The sequence below is a fragment of the Apteryx rowi genome, unplaced genomic scaffold (assembly GCF_003343035.1).
Source record: "Apteryx rowi isolate R43461 unplaced genomic scaffold, aptRow1 scaffold_30, whole genome shotgun sequence".
Lineage (NCBI taxonomy): Eukaryota > Metazoa > Chordata > Aves > Apterygiformes > Apterygidae > Apteryx > Apteryx rowi.
In genome coordinates, this window is record NW_020449419.1 from 4,137,237 (window position 1) to 4,156,665 (window position 19,429).

At 35.8% G+C, this 19,429-nt stretch overlaps 1 protein-coding gene across 11 annotated transcripts in view; it reads left to right on the forward strand.

Moving 5' to 3' along the window:
- SHLD2 (shieldin complex subunit 2) overlaps positions 1–19,429 on the forward strand; it is a 49,914-nt gene that overhangs the window by 16,437 nt on the left and 14,048 nt on the right. For 9 of the 11 annotated variants that reach the window (XM_026069917.1, XM_026069918.1, XM_026069923.1 and 6 more), the window contains 4 exons: positions 9,952–12,561; positions 14,844–14,951; positions 15,806–16,000; positions 17,890–18,024. In XM_026069917.1, the coding sequence (XP_025925702.1) occupies positions 11,022–12,561; positions 14,844–14,951; positions 15,806–16,000; positions 17,890–18,024 (1,978 nt within the window). In that variant the 5' untranslated portion in view covers positions 9,952–11,021. Of the gene's footprint in view, positions 1–3,654; positions 3,745–9,951; positions 12,562–14,843; positions 14,952–15,805; positions 16,001–17,889; positions 18,025–19,429 lie in introns of all 11 variants that reach the window. The other 2 variants (XM_026069921.1, XM_026069925.1) reach the window with 2 other exon arrangements.

A 19,429-nucleotide genomic window follows, 5' to 3' on the forward strand; every position in this document is an offset into this window, starting at 1 on the left:
ATCTATATGATCTTTGTGGTGCCATTCATTATTGTATAAAGCCAGCTTGGCCTAAGTCTGAATGTTGTAATTCCTTGAGGGAGCTTTATCTCTGAAAAAAAATCTTAATATTAAAAATTAATTTTTAGACAGAAGAGCATATCTTTTTCAGTTGGTGTTAAGGTTGAAGTGTATTCTTTACTACAGGGGAAAAAACAAACCAGCCTAAAATAGGTAACATGGAAATCTTTGTATTTTCAGAAATGAAAGGAACTAGAGATTTGCATATGAAATCAGCACTATTATGTAGTTAAAAGCTCCCGGTTTTGTTTAAAATAATGCGAACATCAGAAGCATGTGTGTATGCACTTTTTTGAGAGTTTGGATTTATTAAAATTTTGTATGCCAGCTTTTTTATGTAGATATGAAAGTATCAGTAAAGATCAGCAGTTTAATGTATCAGATTATCAGTTACATGGAACCCCGCAAAAATACGCTTACAATACCACAAGAAACGTAGAGTTGCATACTAAAGAATTATGTGCAAAATGTGGCTCAAGATGGGGAGAGACTAGAAAGAGTCTGATGATGCCAGATTCTTTGGAAGTTGTCTGATAACCTGAAATACCAGGTACCAATCCTTTCAAAAAAATAAAAAAATACTTGCTGTTGTTTCTGGTTACAGGAAGGTTAAATATTTGCTGCTCTGGAGCAGCAAACTAAACAGTGAGAGAATGAACTCTTGATTGAGCTGTTGGTCCAAAAGAGGTGTTGTGAGCTTGGTGTGCCAACTGGTTTCTCCTGGAACTGGGTGTGCAGCTTCTAGTTTTGCAGCCATGGAGCACGGCATGATCTAGGCATGACTTGTGTGCTCCCAGTGTGGCTCCTTGTGTGAGTGGGTGGGTGGCTTTTTTCAGCTAACAAATATCTGACTTGAATAGCTTAATAAAGTTGAGAAATGAAAAATTACCCCACTTCACTTCAAAAATGCAAGAGTGTAACTTTTGTTAGCTAAAGTATCCACTTGTGGTAGAAAGTGAATGGCATTTTACTAATGCTATCAGATTACTAATTTATCCTGTGTTAGAAAAATTGTCATTTTGTGAATACCTTTTCAACACTGTATCCCACAATATAGAGGCACAAGCACAGCACAGTCTTGCCTACTGCTGTTGTCCAAAACATGGGCAGTCCCCCTTTTTTTCTTGGCCTGTGACTGTGCAGTCAGCATCCATTTTTTATTATAAAACTTAACCTTTTTTGAGTCAAGTTACTGTAAAAGTGCAAAGGTAGTGGTGGCAGCTTTGTATTGCAAATATGGGCTTTTTGTTTGCGGCAGCATGGAAGTCGCATACAATATGGCTGAGTAAATTTCATTTCTCCAACCTCTAAAGCATCTGCAATTGTGAGAGGAGGTTTTCATTACAGCTGTCTGTATGCTGTAGCCAGTTAATCCAAGGTAATACATACTTCTGTGGAAGATGGCTTCTAATAACTTTCGTAAAATGTGAAATATCAGCTTGCATGTTGTTATGACCCTAAATAAGAATCTGATTTTTTGAAAAATGCACTGAATTTGTGCAGGAAGATCTACTTGGTTAATGTTATAAAGCCTGTTATACAATATTACAGGAATGTTCTGGCATTTGTATTATTAAATTAAGCTGAAATGTATTTACTGTTCTAGAAATAGATTTTACAGAAATCCATTAAATTAAAGCCCAGTCAGTTGTTGCTCCGTTTGGAAACTCTTCTTCTGTTCTGCTGCTTGCTTCAAAAATTTCAGTTTACGGAAACAGCAAAGACCTTTCCACGAAGCAGAAAAAAAGCTGATGCTAGTTTGAGATTGCTTTTTATCTTCTCATCCTAATAAATCAAATTTGCAGCTGTTAATGTGGTGTAAATAGAGTTATTATGACCATGCTTCATCTTGACTGTGACCAGTTGCCTCATTTTAATCTTAGTGCCTGTATTGCTTTATTAACCTCAGTTTATCAGAAGTTTTAAGTCCTAAAATAGGTTTTTATTGGTTTGCTACCTATTGATAATTTCCTGCGGACTTGATGTTTTTTCTGACAAAAACATGATGATGTCACTCTAGTATTGTGAGTTCTTGGAATATATTGGAATATTTTCTTGATAGAAGGTATAGTATTTATTTGTCTGAAAGTTCTCAAACTTAGGGGCTTGAGGAATGCGTGTTATCTTTTTTGTATATCTTTGACCTTTTACCTTTATCTTTCTCTCTTCCTCAGGAGGTCACCGTTCTGAAGAACTTTTAACTTCTTTTATTTGTAACAGCCCCTGTATGTTCATATCTCTTTAATTATGTGTTTTATGTATTGCAAAACAAAAATCAATAAGTTGTGTTTATTTTTTAAGAGAAGATCTCGCAAGAGACAAAAAGGTCGTGGTAGTATCAAGGAAATCATAAAAGCCTACTACCTTTACTCTAATTTTTAAAGACAAGAGCATCTGAGTGACTATGTTGAAAGTATATCTGAGTGTTCAGATCTTGCTTCATTTAGTTCCCATATAATAATCCTTTTAAAGTAAAATGATTGCACCTGTTGAGTAAATAGCTACATAAAACCCAAACTCATATCTACAGAAGAAATCTATTTATTTTAGCTCAAGGAARATACTTCCTTTTGGAGCACAACTTTAGAAACCACAGGCCTTGATCCTCCAGGCATGTAGGTTTATATGTTGAGCCATTAGTAATTCCATTTGATTGCTTACCATATAGTTAGTTATGATATTAGTTAAATAGTAGACTTGTGAAGAACAATGTAGTGTGTCTAACTTTAAGTACAGTTTTAGATTGTTTTGTAATTTGATTTGACTTTGTTTTGAGTGTCGAACTGCATGGAGCTTCCCACGCACTCTGGTGATGGTTTAAGTAGCTGACCTCTCTGCTTATACTGCCTCAGTGCTCAGGAAGGTTTCTGTCGCAATGCCTCAATGGTGTTTCATGTTCAAAAAAGTGTTTTGTTGCTGAAAGCACTGTAGATGACAAATTTTGATGTATATTGTTTTATGGCAATATAATGCCAAATATACCTTTTATGACTTTATAACCCAGCAGTACCTGGTACCACGGTGCTCTGTTACTATCCAGTCAAAAATGAGATATTAAATAGATCAGTACTGGGGCTATTTAGTATAAATAATACCAAATATTAAAAGAAGTGGCCTTATGCTCAATAATAATCTATATTCAGATAGCATTTAGAGGTAATACTACCCTAATTACTGTACCATAGAGGCAGATGAAGGAGGCTTGTGATTTTTCATAAATTTAGATATTGACTAGCAGAGTTCTTGCTATACTACAGTATCTGTTCAAGGGCAGATCTGCTCTCTGCCCAGTATTCCAGAAGTATTATTTATGTGAGCAAAATAATTATCTTGGAGTAAAATTAATTTKAGTTAAACAGATCAATTATTCTAGTAGATAAGACTACAGTCATTGCCTGAGAGCTTATATTAAAATTTATGTGAAATGTATCGTTTGGTAACGACCACAAAATGGATATAAGGAAGGAATTGAAAATATTGAAATAAGGATGACAAAAATAAGAGCCTGTAATTGCCCATCCCATCCACCAGCTGCCCATATGTACATGCACTCCCTTTCTCACACATGCATGTTCTTTTGATTTTTTTTGTTAGATCCAACCAGTTTACAGTCCAAAACTGTCCATTTATATCTCCTTGGGTGCCATTCAGTGACAGAAACATAATCATCTTTAAGCCCATCTGGTATGTCCATCACAGATGTAGCGTATAAAATTATTTCTGTTACGAGCTTCTCAGTTTGATTTCTTCCGTCAGTCTTTATTTTCCATTGGGCTTTTCTTGGTGGGTTTTTTTTTTTGGTGGGGGGAGGGGACCATGCTCCTTGTTGATTTGGTGGATAGGTGCTGTTGCTGGATGCGTATGCTCATTCACTTGCAATGCCAGCAGTAGTCATTAGCATTGATAAGATCATTCTTGTCTTTTCTTGTGCAGCTTAAGAGCAAGCACRTCATGTGTTGGTCATTTCATCCCAGAATTGTTCATTCAGATTCTAAAAGTGTATGAAGCTTTCACATTGCTTGCGGTTGATTCAGTTTTTCAAAGTTACAGCCAAGGTGCACAGCCACAGGACTTAGTTTTCTAAAAAGACAAACTTAAATTCTGGAAGAAGAGTTGAACAGTATGGTAAAGGTGCCAGGAGAGTCTTCTGTCACGTGATGTGTGAATCTTTCATGCAGTGGTTTGTTTCTGTTCTGCTTTTCCTTTGGTTGGCAAATGTTTGTTTTCCACTCTTCTGTCATGTCATATGGACTTTACTAAAAAGAGAAATAGTATCTTGAATTGAACTGAAAGTAAATATTCCAATGATGACCATTAAGAATTCTTTTTTTTTTTCTGTTGCAAGGTCAGTGAGACATAGTGGGTGGTGAGGTTGTTTGTTGCTTTCTTATGTGTGTTTTTGTTTTTTTGACTCTTTATACTATAGATAGAAGAGGTATAGAATCAAAAGTGTGAGTGAGAGGAAGGCATGAAGTAGAAGTTAAGATTTAGAATTTGAGAGAAACTCCTGCTTCGTGTGTGTATATATAATCTAAAGGACCAGCTTTTCAGCAGGTTATGGCTAATATAACTCCTTTTGCATATTGTGGGTCTACTCAGATTAGTAACTATTTACCAGGTTAAATAAAATTCAGCATTGATCTACACCAAATCAAAGGTGCAAGTGCAAGAACATACTGTTATTTTTGCTCCCAAAAAATTGGGGAAGGGGGAGGAACAGACTTCAAGACAGGAAAAGAAATTACAGTTTTTATATTGCTCTAATCCTTTTGATATCTTCTGATACATTATGGTCTATTTCTGTAATTTTATTTAGGATTTGAAGCCATCCTATGTAACAGACTTAATGAAAGTGTTACCAGAGGTGGAATTACTGCAGTTTACTTTCCCTTATAGGTCACTAACCTTAATGAAACTGTATTTGGATGTAATTTTTAATAAGAGCAGGGATTTATGTCTGACTGCCATTAACATTTAGGAGTGATAGGCAGCTGAAGCTGTGAGTCCGCCTTTAATTACCCTGGCCTAATGCTTTAGTGGTTAGCACGGTTAGTGAATACCATTGTGGAATCATGGACATAAATTAAAATATGGAATAAAAGTAATGATTAGACACTTCTAAGGTCATTTAATGGCATTTATTTAGCATCAAGCATCAAGCTTCTAGAGTATTTAAGTATTGGAAGAGGGTATTTAAAGCTATTCCAAGTATTTTGTCCTGCATATAGCAAATTACTATAGATATTGATAAACTATGTTAGTGACATAGCTGATCATAAAAAGGACAGTTAAAGTGAGAGTTCCTGTCTTACTGTATAGATTGGAGGAACTGGTATATGCTGTAATAAATTTGTTGTAGTAGGTATATTAATATTTAGTTGCAGTGTCTTGCAAATGCAAAACTTGCTGATGTAGTTACTAGTTTTTTAATAGATCATTGATCCGTCAATCAGACTCTGACCATTTCAGAGATAAAAAGCTAGGCTTCCATTGGCTCTTATGAATAGAGCTCCTTTCCACAAATTAAGAAATGGTATAATAATTAACAGATATAACGGATGTGTGCATTGAAGTTTCAGTTATATCTTTGAGCTTTAGCTCCTGTTATCTTTGGTGTAGTTAACCTCCTGTCTACCCACACATAATTTAAATACATTGTAAAAATTAATTAGTTTTGTGGCAATGGCATGTTGCCATATGTCAGACTGATAGTTTTTTGCTCATTTTTTGAAGAACTTCTGTAATAAGAGTTGATGTTAATCCTTTTTCAGGTTTTATTCTTTTAAACCAAGGCAGTGAGAACTTAAGTAACAACTTATTTAATAAATAGTAATACTGTTCTCAGGATGCAATGGTTCTTTGCAGTGATTCTTGAAACAATTTTACATAGAGAAAATTTACCCAAACTTCTTAAAATAAGACATTTTCTTTGATTTACAGATTTTAATGATTATAAATACTGATGATTACTCATATTACAGTTTGGTATCTTTGACCTAATAAGTCACTTGGAAATTGCCAAAGCAGATCACTCTAGACTCATAAGGTGAATCAGGAAGGAGACAAAGGTCACTAGCCATTCCTAAGTTCTAAAGATCTTAAGAAAAGTCAAGATTTAAGGCTTTGAAAATAGAAATAATATTTTTAGTTGCAAAACTTCATTAGATAATATCAAGATTCAATTGTAATATACTAAGTGCAAAAAGTATGAATCAGGAAGAAGCAGAAAAGAGAATCCAAAGTTTTAGAGGTAAATTTTAGTCGAAGTCAAAGAAAAATGGCTGAATTAACAAACAATTTTTTATTGCTTTGTAAAGGTGAGGGGGGAGAAAAAAACAAGAGAAATGATAGTTAAAATGAGGGGGTGATAAAATACTGTATAACTGGAAATTTATCAGGCCATAGCAGCTATTTTTGTTTTCAAAAGTATTATTAAAAATATTTTTGGCCTCTTAATCAGTGCTATTAATGTTATTTCACATTTTATGTGTAACTCTTTATTTCAAGAGTGTTTTAATGTACCCGATATTTATTCAGAACTCGTGTAAAGAGCATCACATCTTTACTAGATGACGCTCCTTTTTGTACTAGAACGTGGCAAAGTTGTCATCCTATTGTAAACTCAATTTGATTTACTTCAGGGAAACCATATTGCTTAATGGCATCAGTTGTCCCTAAACAGATACTGTAGTAGATCTTGCCAATGTTCAGTTCTTCCTGTTCAGTAGCCTGCAGATTTTTCTGTCATTGTCAGGGTTTTACTAACGTAGTAAATAAGTCACCATTTACTATTTTTTCATTTTTATGAAAGTCATATCCATGTTACCTAAGTAAAAGGTGTGCACATAAAACAAATGCACATAGTTGTCTATGAAATGCATTTCCAAAGTACTGCTTAGTATTAGTTGCAGATCTTAATATATGTGTGTGTATATAGATATACAAATGTAGTTGTAAAAAGATAACTTATTCTGAAAGAAAACGCAGCAATTCTTCAACAATATTTGGCAGTGTCATGCCTGCTCTAACCTGAGTCCAGATTATTGCAGATGCAAGAGGGATTAGCTTTTTCAGAGTATACTGTGACATTACATCAAGATCTTCCAGGTCCATAAAGTGAGGTCCTCAAGAAAAGAAAGTAGCAGGGACAGGCTTTTCTTTCTCTTTGCCATTTAATATCTCCGTACATGTCCACATAGGCAGTTTATCTCTTGACGGAAGATGAGGGGAAGTAGTATGTAGCTTATGCATTTCTGATTCAAGAAGGGCCTACACTGAAACTCTGGAATGCAACCTTTCCTGCTCCTAACCCCATCTTCATAAACTTTCCCATTATTTATTTCTTTATTTTCACTCATCTGTTAAATTGTCCCTTCATCTTCTCATGCTGTGATGTACACTTCCTTAATCAGTGATACATATATTTTTTTCCACTATATTCTAATCTTTGCACACATACTACTTAATCTGTGATGTTGTATTGCAAACAAAATTACTTAAAGCAAACCACAAAGCTAGTTAATATAACAAATGAAAATCATTAGAGGTGATACTCTTGTGATCTTTTATTCTTCAGTCCTCTCTGTTTTTTCCTTGTATTAAATCTAGACATAAATGAAATTTTGTTTTGCTTCAAGGATCTTATCTTTTTATTCATTTTATCTGTTTTTGTTAAATGGCTTAAAAATATACAGAACTTAAAATAARAATTCATCCAGTTGAATCTCAAGAAGAAAAATAGTGGATAGAATTTATAAAGAACATGAGTCTTCCAAGATGTCAGCTTATGTCTTAATTTAGACTCTACATAAGAGTGTGTGTTTATACTGAGAAGAAAGAGTTTAGCACTATTGGGAAGCATTTAGGTTTGCGTGTTGTTGTTTTCGTACATTGGCAAAATTTTTTCTTAAAAACAAGATAGTGGTGCTTGGGAATTAAAAACAGAGCTAGTTCCCATGGTTTTAATCATATGGGGAGTAGACAGAATTATTACCAAAAGTAAAAAAGATTGAATGTGATTCTTCAGTAATATTTTCCTTTAAGTGTTAACTGATTAAATCATTGTTCAACTCTGATTATAGAAAGGTTGCATTTGAACTATGATACAGGGTATTTCTGCCAGAAGTAGTGTGAAATAGAACTACATTTCTAGGATCTTATACTTTAATATGTGGAAGTTTAGTATTAAAATGGTATGTTTAGCTCATGAGATGTATACTTACCTAAAAGCCTTCCTTTTGAGCTATTGTTTTCTGTTTTTAAGTTAAACAGTGCAGACATTTGCTTTAGTACATCATGTGAAGCCCTGCATTATATTCACAGGAAACAGTCTAGGACACTTGCATAACGAAAGCAGCAGCCAGTCTTAATTTTGAAGACTTTACACTGTGACATCTTAAGCACCAACTTTTCTATAGATAAAAAATCTCTGTTGAAATGTCTTGCAACTCCATGTTAAAATTAGAACAGTGTATTTAGAGGCCAGTTAATCTCATCTGTTCAGCAACCAGACTGCCCTTCCAGTATCTTCAGAACTCACCAAGAAGTGTTCATTGGGCTCATAATTATTCTTTGGATGCTGACACTGAACCTCAGTTTTTCTTATAAGAAAGCTTAGAAAGAGCTCGCTCTTGTAAGCTTCCTCTGAGGGTATAGAAAGCAGGCAAGCAAGTATTTTGTCCTGAATGTGTTTTAGTTCACTTTAATTTAAGATTTCTTTCTCCCTGAAACTTCCGATGCACAAAGCTTTAGTTTTCAAATACACATACATCAGGTATGTTTTGCTTGAATTTGTGGAATTAGATTCACAAAGGGGAAATCATTCTTAACCAACCTGATAACCTCCTGCAATGAAATGTCTGGCTTGGTAGGTGAGGGCAGAGCAGTGGATGTTGTCTACCTTGACTTCAGTAAGGCTTTCAACACTCTCCCATAACATCCTCGTAGGCAAGCTGATGAAGTATGGGCTAGATGAGCAGACAGTGAGGTGAACTGAAAGCTGACTGAATGGCCAGGCTCAGAGGGTCGTAATCTGTGGCAGGAAGTCTAGTTGGAGGCCAGTAACTAGCAGTGCACCCCAGGGGTCAATACTGGGTCCAGAGTGCACCCTCAGCAGTTTGCAGACAATACAGAACTGGGAGGAGAGGGCTGTGCTGCCATTCAGAGGAACCTCGACAGGCTGGAGAGATGGGCAGAGAGGAACCTCATGAAGTTCAACAAAGGGAATTGTGAAGTCCTGCACTTGGGGAGGAATAGCCCCATGCTCCAGTACAAACTGGGGCCCACCAGCTGGAAAGCATCATTGCGGGAAAGGTCCTGGTGGACACTGAGGTGCACACAGGCCAGCAATGTGCCCTTGCAGCAGAGAAGGCCAGCAGTATCTGGGCCTGCGTTAGGAGGAACATTGCCAGCAGGTTGAGAGAGGTGATCCTTCCCATCTGCTCAGCACTGGTGAGACATCTGGAGTGCTGGGTCCAGTGCTGAGCTCCCCAGCGTGAGAGGCATGGAGCTACTAGAGAGTCCAGTGGAGGGCCACTAGGGTGGTGAAGGTACTAGAGCATGTGTCACATGAGGAGAGGCTGAGAGAGCTGGGCCTCTTCAGCGTAGAGAAGAGCAGGCTAATACCAACGTTGTTGTCTTGTAGCTTCTTTGTATTATATGACAGGATAGATCTAACTTCTGTGGTTGTATATTGTTTTTCCAGTTATAATATGCTTGAGTTCAGGCTTTCAGGATGTTGACACAGTTTTTACATGTCGCTGTGAGCTTTATGAATGTGAGGGTTTAGCGACCCCTAGTGGGCTGTTAAGAAATTGACTTTCAAGCTAAATGAAAYATGCAAATATTTTCATTGCTGTATTTATATTAATGTTCTCTTTCTTCTCTTTGCAGCTGGATTAGCTTTTGGATTTCACTTCTGGTGTTCTGTGTATGCTACCACTACAGAATTCCTATTACAGCACCTTTTCTTCATGTCACTCCCAAAACATAGACATTATAATTAGGTGTCTGCATTTTAATGAGCACTTGTAGCTGTATGTAAATACTTTAAAATCACAGTATAGCAGAGTTCTAAAAGTGTTAAGGGTTTTTTATTTTGTGCTATGTAAGATGGATGTGTTTTTAATATGGTAGAAAAGCTAGTACTTTCCTGGGCAGTATGACAATATTATATATGAATTAAAGCTACTTCTGAATTGTCTGCTCAAGTTCCACTGTGACCGCTCAGTGTTTATTAAATAATTTATTGATAACATCTTGAAATCTGCCTGTGATAAAATATTCATGTACCTAATACAGTATTTTCATGCTAAAACAGCAGTGATGACTGGCCATGTAAAATACTTTTAGTAAACTCTTTTAATCTAAAATAAGTCTAGTATTTCTAATCACTTAGTAATTATTTAAAATTTTAATTTTCCAGAGGATGAAATTATGTCCTAGCCCTGCTGTAAAAATTGTTTTTATAGGCATTTACTTCATATGATTTAAAATGAAGTCCTAGATAATGATTTTGCATTTGAGTGTTTAATTACTGATGTCAATACATAAACATCATAACTCTACTCAGATAATAATTAAACTTAAACTGGTAGTAAAGGAAGTTTAGCTTCCTGGAAATTTTATCTGAAACTTTTCAGTACAAACTGAACTCCACTACAAGTCTGCATCTACTACATGTTTGGAAGTATCAATATCAGAAATGAAACAATTTAGTTTTATATAAGAAAGTTGGGCAATAGGTAATTTCCATTTTTATGCTGTGTACATTTAGTTTTATGGGCTTTGAAGAGTAAAGTGGTGTTTATTCTTTTACTAGTTAGAAAAACTATTTTGATCTTTAGTTATTTTTAAATTCATAAGAAAAGGCCTAATACAGTTTTTGGCATTTGCTAATATTTAGCATTACATTTATTGCACAAACCACATTGTTTAAAGTCAAACTTACACAGCAGTCAGAAATGTCTAACAAACCTCAAATCCATATTTTTGTTGGAGCACCCACTATTCCAAGCCAGCTGGAGGTGTCAGAACATAGTAGTTCAGTGCCTGCTGCTGAAAAATGGAGAGAACTCCACTGTTCATATGATAGGCATGGTCTTTTTTCTGAAAAATGCAAAAGTACTGACCGCTTAATGTTTAAGGGCGAAAGCTCTACAGTCATGGCAGTTCCTACAAATGGTTACTGCTCCCAGCAGTCTGAACAGGGGAGATTAATGRTAGCAAAAGAGTGTTTGACATCTTCTGTAACTTTGGTGGAAACCAATGCCAGTACTCCTAAGAAGACTGGCAGTTTAATTTACTCTGATTGTCAGTTTTCTAAAGATAGAGGCATGCACACAAATGTAAATCAGGCTGCAGATCAACACCTTCCTCAAAAGTTTGGAAAATCAGAAGARCAAGATGAAAAACAATCGCATGGCTGTTCAAACCTCACTGAAGGAAAAGCCAGTCATTTGGAGGTTAACTGCTCTGACATCTCTGATTTGGTTGCCTCTACTAAGCAGATTAGCATACATCTGAGGTCTGTGGGAAAAGATGCTCCATCAGGTCATATAAGTGACTGCCATGAACATCTAAGTCGATATCTGGATGTATTTTTCCCCCCAAATCAAGAGTCAAAACCAAAAGGAGAACTAAATGATTGTTCAAACCTTGCGGTGTCAACTGATACTGAATTTCGTAGTATAATGACTTCAAGTCAGATGGCTGTTCTTGCACAAGATCACTTTAAGAAACAAAAAGAGATACAGAAAAGAACCATGAAACTCCTGGAAACAGAAGCAGCAAATAAACATGAAGAAAAGCAATATGAACACTTCAGTCTTAATTCTGATGTCGGAACATGTCATGCTGTGGCTGAAAATGCATGTGAACAGGAGTATACAGGTTCTCTTGAACTTTTCAGTTCTGAGAATGATGGCAAAACCTTCTGTTTTGATGCTACAAAAAGAGAAGGAAGTGCTCATGAAAATTCAGAAACACCTGAAGAACTTCTTAATGTTCCTGCTGAACAATTTGTAAATGAAATCCGTATTGAACCATTGAGCTCAGGAATACTGTGCTCCCAAGCAAGCAGTTCTCATAACAGCTCTTCTAAAAGAGCCCGCAAATCTGAAGAGTCTTTTTATATCTTTCCCTCCGCATTTAAAAGGCAGCTGAAATCAAAGAGAGCTAAACTGAATTCTTCTCTAGCTGGTCCTGAAATGAGAATGGATCAAGAGAGGATGGCAGAATTCAAGAAACTTCAAAAGCATCTTCTGTCACTACTAAAGAATTGCTGCTGCAAAAATCAAAAGTATGATGTTTTGGTTGCAATAGTACATCCCTGTCATATTAAAGAAATACAGATAAAAACAAGACCCAAATCTTCATCTAAAGTTCCAGTGGCAACAATTGTAGTTACTGACCAGTCCAAAATTGAGAGAAAGGTGGTGCTGTGGCGTGCCGCTGCATTTTGGTCACTCACTGTGTTTCCTGGGGATATTGTACTACTTACAGGTGAGAACTCCTTTTTTGTTTGCCTTTCTAAAATTTGGGTCTTTAAAATGTCTGCTAGTAGAACAGTGTGTAACCAGTAATTTGGAACTACTGCTAAGCATCTAAAAACATGGCTCAATATCACTCTGAATTCCCATAATCATCCTGCCATTGGAACATAAAAAAAACTCTGTAGAAGTTGGTCATCTCTTATATGTAGAGTCTTTGGTTTGAGGCATAGCAGTGTTATAGACCCTTACAGAAGTGCCGTAAGTAGATAGATGTATTCTGTAACCTGTTAGTGTTTTAAAACAGTTGTTAAGGTGCAAGTGCTACCACAAACCGAAAGATGTGCTAGTTACTTGATTTATGTATTTTTTTTTTGCTTTTGTACTTCTGTGCTATTGGACCAGCAGACTGACCAGAAAATTGTGATGTTTGTGTTGGGTTTCAGGAGGGGAAATACTCCTCTTCCATGAAGGACTCTCAAGATTCTAGTGCTAGATAGATCACATAGGGAATTGGTAACTAGCATAGACTGCATGAGTAAAAAAATTGTCTTCAGTTTACCTTTTTCATAACATGTCAGTTAATAATGAAGACTGCTTCTGACAAATCCTTTGTAATCATTAATTGCTAACAGGAGCAAAATCCTCCCTGATTAAAAGAATGCATCTCATGTAAGAGAATGCAGCACTGTGGAAGCTACAATGCACCTAATTTAAGGTTGGATTTGACCAAAACTTACACCACCGAAATGGCTGTGATTTGGCCATTTCGTTTTGGGATATATGAAAAACTCCACAATATAAAATTATTCTTGTTTGAATACTACTACAGTTATATTTTAAGATGCCTATTTATCTTTGTTAGAGTTCTTTTTTTTAAATAAAAGTGCTTGTTTTGCTATGCTGGGTATTTTAGAGATTGAAGATAAGCTGGGCTTTTTCCTGCTTTCTCTATTTAGACTTTCTTATTCCAAAATCCATCAAATGTGCTTTTAGGTAAGCCTAGTATTTTATTACTCACTGTGAAATGTCACACAAAAATAATTTGCCTTTAAAGTCCCTAGAAGTTCTATTTCATAATTACCCAATGCCCTCACCCATTTTGCTTATACAGTACTTGCTGTTAACTACTACCAAACTACTTTAAAAAAATTGGTTAACACTTTGTAAATGATGTTGTTAGATTCTAAAATAACTTTGTTTCAAAGTGTTCTCTCTTCAATTCTCTTTCAAAGTCTGCATGTATGATGAGTCCTGAAATTGTGTAGGAGTTCCTCTAATTTTGACRTTTTCCTGGTCTCCTGCAGTTGTCTAAATTTAGTAGTTTGCTCCATTCTGTTAGTAACATGTCTCTTTCCCCTAGTATTGCTCCCCTTGATGCTGTGATCAACTTGTCAGTCTCCTGCTCATGCTGCTTAGCCAATATTTAGCAACAGCAACTATGAGATGCTGTGAGATAGGTATGCTAGCGGCTTGCCTGGCAATGTGGTTGGTATATGCATATAGATTATTTTGTAGCCAGAATGTGAAGCTTTTTTCTGCAGAGACTTTGACAGTACCTGTGTAACTACAGCTTTTGACTTTGGTTTTTTTTTTCCCTTCATTTAATAAAGGTGTTCTTTAAAGCCATTTAGTCTTTTGCGTTTTAGAAGGAAGAAAGTTCTTCAGTATTCCTTTTTACTGAGGTATTTGTCTTGGATTTTCTATGTAAATATATTTTTCCTATCATGCAAATTCTTGATTAATAGTAGTTGAAGAGTTTCAAGTAGACATACAGCTCCCATTATTGATCATCTTATGTGGAGTACTGTACTATTTTAGTAGTGTCACTGTTCCTCTTTCACATTGCTTTCCTATCTGCATTCCTTGGGAAATGGTAATAGGTGTTGATGCCCACATTAAGTCTCTCTGAATTATGTGGAAGTTCTTTGGAACTGGCATAAATTGAAGGAAAATCTCCTAACTTTTTGAACAAGGTGACATTTTTAGTATGGATTTCACTTTTTTTCTGCAAGACCATTGTATATATGAATGTTAGTCCTAGATGGCACATAATTGAGAGCAACAAACCCTCAGTAATGAAGAAAAACATTGGAAAAAGGCCATTTAAGAATCAAGGAACCAGTAGGCCACGAGGCTCTGGAAGCGAATAGCAACTGGAATAGAAAGAAGCTTCAAAATTAAAGTTCTGATCTGAAATCAGTTTCAAGATTTCTGGTTCTATAGCCAGAAAAGTATGTACATTTCAATATGTTCAATATATATGGACTAATAAGTCTGCTTTTTTTGTTGCAGATATCATTATGTATGAGAACCTTTGGTTTGGAGAAATCATGCTGCAATCTACATGTACCAGTCAGTTATTGAACCTGGGGAACTGCTCAGCTCTCAATCCAAAAGAATGTAAGTCTGGAATGCATAAGAGATTCCCCCAAATCACAGTAAATATTTAAAGTACTCCATTTGGTACTCCAATGGTTTATATACAGGATAAAATGTAAATGTGATCAATTGAGGTGTACCAAACACTAGAAGAATGACAACACCTGTGGACAAGATGTGGACATGATGTCATCATGGATAGGCGTGTGGAGTTTATGGCAAAGTTGGATGGTTACCTTTCAAAATACTGAAAATTGAATTCTCTGAGATTAATTTAAGAAACAGCTATTATCCTAGGACTCAACCTTAAGAGGTTTGAGACTTCATAACAAGGTGACTTTATAGCAAGAATTACATTGTAGTTGCAGAAGCTTTGGAGGCTTAAGGAATAGGTAAGTTCAAGGAAGAAAAATTCAGCAAGGCCTATTAAGCACAGACTTTAAAGTGGCTTGAAGTGTTGGAGGCTTGTGGAAAATACAGTGGAAGTATTACCATGAACTTGCATTGTTCTTATTGTCTTCCTGATGTCTATTATTGCCAGCTGTTTAAGACAGCATGGGGGTAAATGGTCAAGAATGGCTATTCCTGTGTTCTTACAAAGTTTCAATACAAGGCTTTTCTATTTCTAATGTATTTTAAAGTAGTGTTCTTACACTTTATGTTGGGATGTTATCAAGAGGAGGCAAATAAAATACAATCTAATTTTGGATCAAGGAATATACATCTCAGTAGTTTCTTGGCTGCTTAGAATTATCATGAGACATGGTTTTGATTTTGGTGTAAGCATACACCAACTGATAAATTTTTTTTATAGCTCTAAGCTTACCAAAAAAAGGAAATGTTCCTGTGATGACTTGTTGTTTTTTTTTTTTTAGTTCATCATATAGTGGATGTTGGTGTTCTCCATGGCTTATTGGCATACATATCATCAGAATTTCCCCACTTTGGAGACCTTCCATGTAGACAAGTTCAGAGATTGGATAATGTTCAGCATGTTCAGCTAGACCAGCTTCAGTCAAATATGTTGATTCACTCAGTCTTAAAAATTATCAGCATTGCCATATTAACAGGTAAGTTAATGTATTGGACTTCTACAACTTCAGAATTGCCTTGAAACAGTCACTGTGTAAATTTTACCTGTGTGGGCTGTTTCCTGCTCAATACTCCTGTGTTTGAGATGTGAATCACAGGTAAGAGCTCTGTGATGAGCTGCTCATAGGGGGTGTAACAGAGAACTTTAGAATTAGAGGCTGACTGAAATCAGCTGCTGAAAGGAGGTTATTGCCCACCAGCTGATCAATTGTGTATGCATTTTGGGGATTAGCCTGCAGGCAGAAGGCACTGATAATCAGTGTTCCTACTTGCTGAGAGGTTGGTGAGATTTCACTAAGGAATGAGCAGTCACCATTTCTGGTACAGACTACAGTTACTAATGTATTGACTGGTCAGTCAGATGATTTGAGCATCTCCAGAGCTCCGAAATAGTGTGTTGACCTGATTTTCAGCAAGGTGGGGCATTGGAGAGGCATGTTGGTATGAAGTACAGCATTGGGAGGTGGAATGGGCAGCAGGAGTGTGTTAGATATGAGGAATGTGGGCCTGAAATCCTCTTCTGGGGAGAGTTGTGTGTAGCAGGAGCGCTGAGAAGGGGATATTGCAATTATGGTGAAAGAACCTTTTTTGTTGTTGGGGGAGGTTATATTCTGGGTTTTTTTATTACTAAAAATCCTTTCCTGAGGAATCCTGATTGTGAATCCATGTGTTTAATGTACTTTTTTTTTTTTTGAAGTTGTTTATTTCTTTTCTTAGAACAGTGAATGGAGTTTTCAGGATTCCTTTTTCTGAAGCCATTTCCATCTTAAAAATTTTCCATGTTAAAATTCATAGTTTATTTCCATCTGTTCATCATAATCAGACCTTAAATAACCCCTTCCTAGCATCTTCTCAACTTCCTGAAATGAACAAGAACAAATCATCTYGGTGCCTTCTCAGTATATTATGCAGTGTGTCTTAACTTTTTTTTGACAGGCATTGGGCATTTTAAGACTACTGCTACCACCTGGAAAAGGAATCTTCCTCCCTTTTTTCCCTTACTTAACTGTTTCCAGTACTGCTGCTTCTCAGTGCTTGACATAATGCTTTTCACATGGATTTGATCGTATTGCATTGTCACCTTGTTTTAGTGCTGCAAAAGATTGAAATGATCTTAGCCACACTGTCAATATCACCTTTATTCATTGTAAATGGAGAGTTTTAAAGGTAGAAATCTCCATAATTTATTATTGTATGTGGATCTCAAAACTGTTGGCACAGATTTAAAGCAGGAGCTGTTATCCAAGAATTTTATTTGAGTTTATGAAAATACAGCTTTAGTATGGAAATACCAAAACTTTCAAGCAGTGTCCTGAATGAAGAATGTCATAGGGATCTTATAATTGTTTCAGTCTATTATTAATCCCTTTAGGGTACTTGTACACAGCGACAGTTTTCTTTTACATGAAAATTTCTAGAGAAATGTTTATCTTTAAGTACGTTCCACAGCARTTACAGAAACAGTTTCAAATTTAGAGTTAGTCTGTTACTAAGGCATTTTGAGTACAATCTTTTTCCCACTGATACCAGTCAATATGAGTTGGAGGTGCTCAAAGATGCTCATAGGTACCTGCTATTTCCCAGGGAGGTGTCCAGTTGCTGAATACTTAGGTGCTTGGGAAATTATTACTGGATAAAAGTAAATTAATATTCATTATGCATTTTTTCAAACTAGTTTCATGTTGGTGAAGAAATCATAAATTGTTTTCATCCTCTCCTGAAGAAATTGTGGGCATATTCTTGTGTTTCCTTGTAGTTGTATCACAAAATACGATAGTGGTGTGGTTTCATCTTCAAGTCCAGAGGCATTTTCATATTAATATGCTTTTTCTTATAAAATAAGTCACATTATTTCAAACTTTTTCAGAATCCGTGTACAGCTACAAAGGGGGCAGCCAAAGAAAAGTTATTTTAACAGTAGAACAGAACAGAGATCAACATTATAGGATGGTGCTGTGGGGAGCAGGGGCAGCCTGGTGCCCTCAACTTCAGAGGAGAAAAGGTAAAGTCTTTGGACCTTTAGGCTACTGTAATAGGAATTCTGTGATGCCATTAATTGCTTTAAAATGCTCAGCTGATAACATTTTCCTTTCAACCTTTAAATATTCCTGCACCTTGCTAGGACAGTATGTTGGATATTAACTTTAAAAAGTTTGCTTTTTTTTTCAAAATAGTGCCATCAGCAACACAATTTGAATGCACTCATTTTAGAGTCCTGAGGAATTTTTATGGTATTAAATCATAAATAGTTAGAAAATTCTGTTTAGACCTAAGACACTCTCGTGCCTAATTGTCATTTAACTCTGAAAAAGAACTTGTGTGTTAACTAAATTAGCAGGTTTTCTGAATCTTTCTACTGTTGTCTGTTTTTGCATAAATTCCTGTTTTTCTCTCCACTTCTGATTTTCAGTGTCTGCTTTCCACCTTACTAACTTCAGTATATAAAACCTACATGGCTCTTTCTTTTGTGTATATCAGTGTGGACAGATGTATTACGGTTCATTAGATAAACAAATGCTTATAAATCTTGCAGAACTCAGAATGCCAAAAATATTATGTTTTAAAAAATAACTTTTGAAATGTTTCAATACCGTATTGTAGCTGCAAAATATTAAATAGGTACCAAAGTTAGTTTTTAAAATGCTATAGTATATCATTCCCTAATGCCTAAAGCAGAAGTGTAAGAAGAGGTGGATCTCTGTAGTATTATAACTGTTAAAACCTGATGGAAAGCTTGTGTCGTCTTCTCTAGCTAGTGTTTTATGCATCTAGCAGCTCACATTTTAATCATTAAAAGACTATCTGAAATTCAAGATAAGAGTGATTTCTCAACTGTCCAAATACTTATCACAGATAGATAAAACATGAATGTTTGATYCCAGTAAGACAGCCAAGAAAGATAGTTATATCATACTAAATAAGCACACATGAGACACGGTTAAATAGTGTGAGTGGGTTACAGAGGACAGCGCGTGATGCCCATTCTTGCTAGAAGTCATAGACCAGCTGGGGCATGTGTTTACTGTTTGTACTGGCAGATTAGATACCTTACAGTCTTGTAGAGGAGGAGATGGGGATTTGTAATTTTAAAATTGTGTACATCCTTTAAATAAAAAACATAACACTTGCTGTTTTTGTGCATCTAACAATTGTTTCCAATACAAGTTAAATTTTGTTTTTCATCTTTTGCTAAAAATCAGTATACGCATCAGACATGTTTTACTCTGATCTAGTGTAGGTTCCCAAACATTAAAGATTTATTTCTTTAAATACTTTTTTTTGGAAACCAGCATTCTTGAGAGACTGGAGTGGCTATTAATGTGGGGTAAAATTCTGAGCCCACTGAAGATGGTGGGGAAAATACAGAGTAAGTTTTTGTTAGGCACACAAAGCAAATCTAAGAGGTA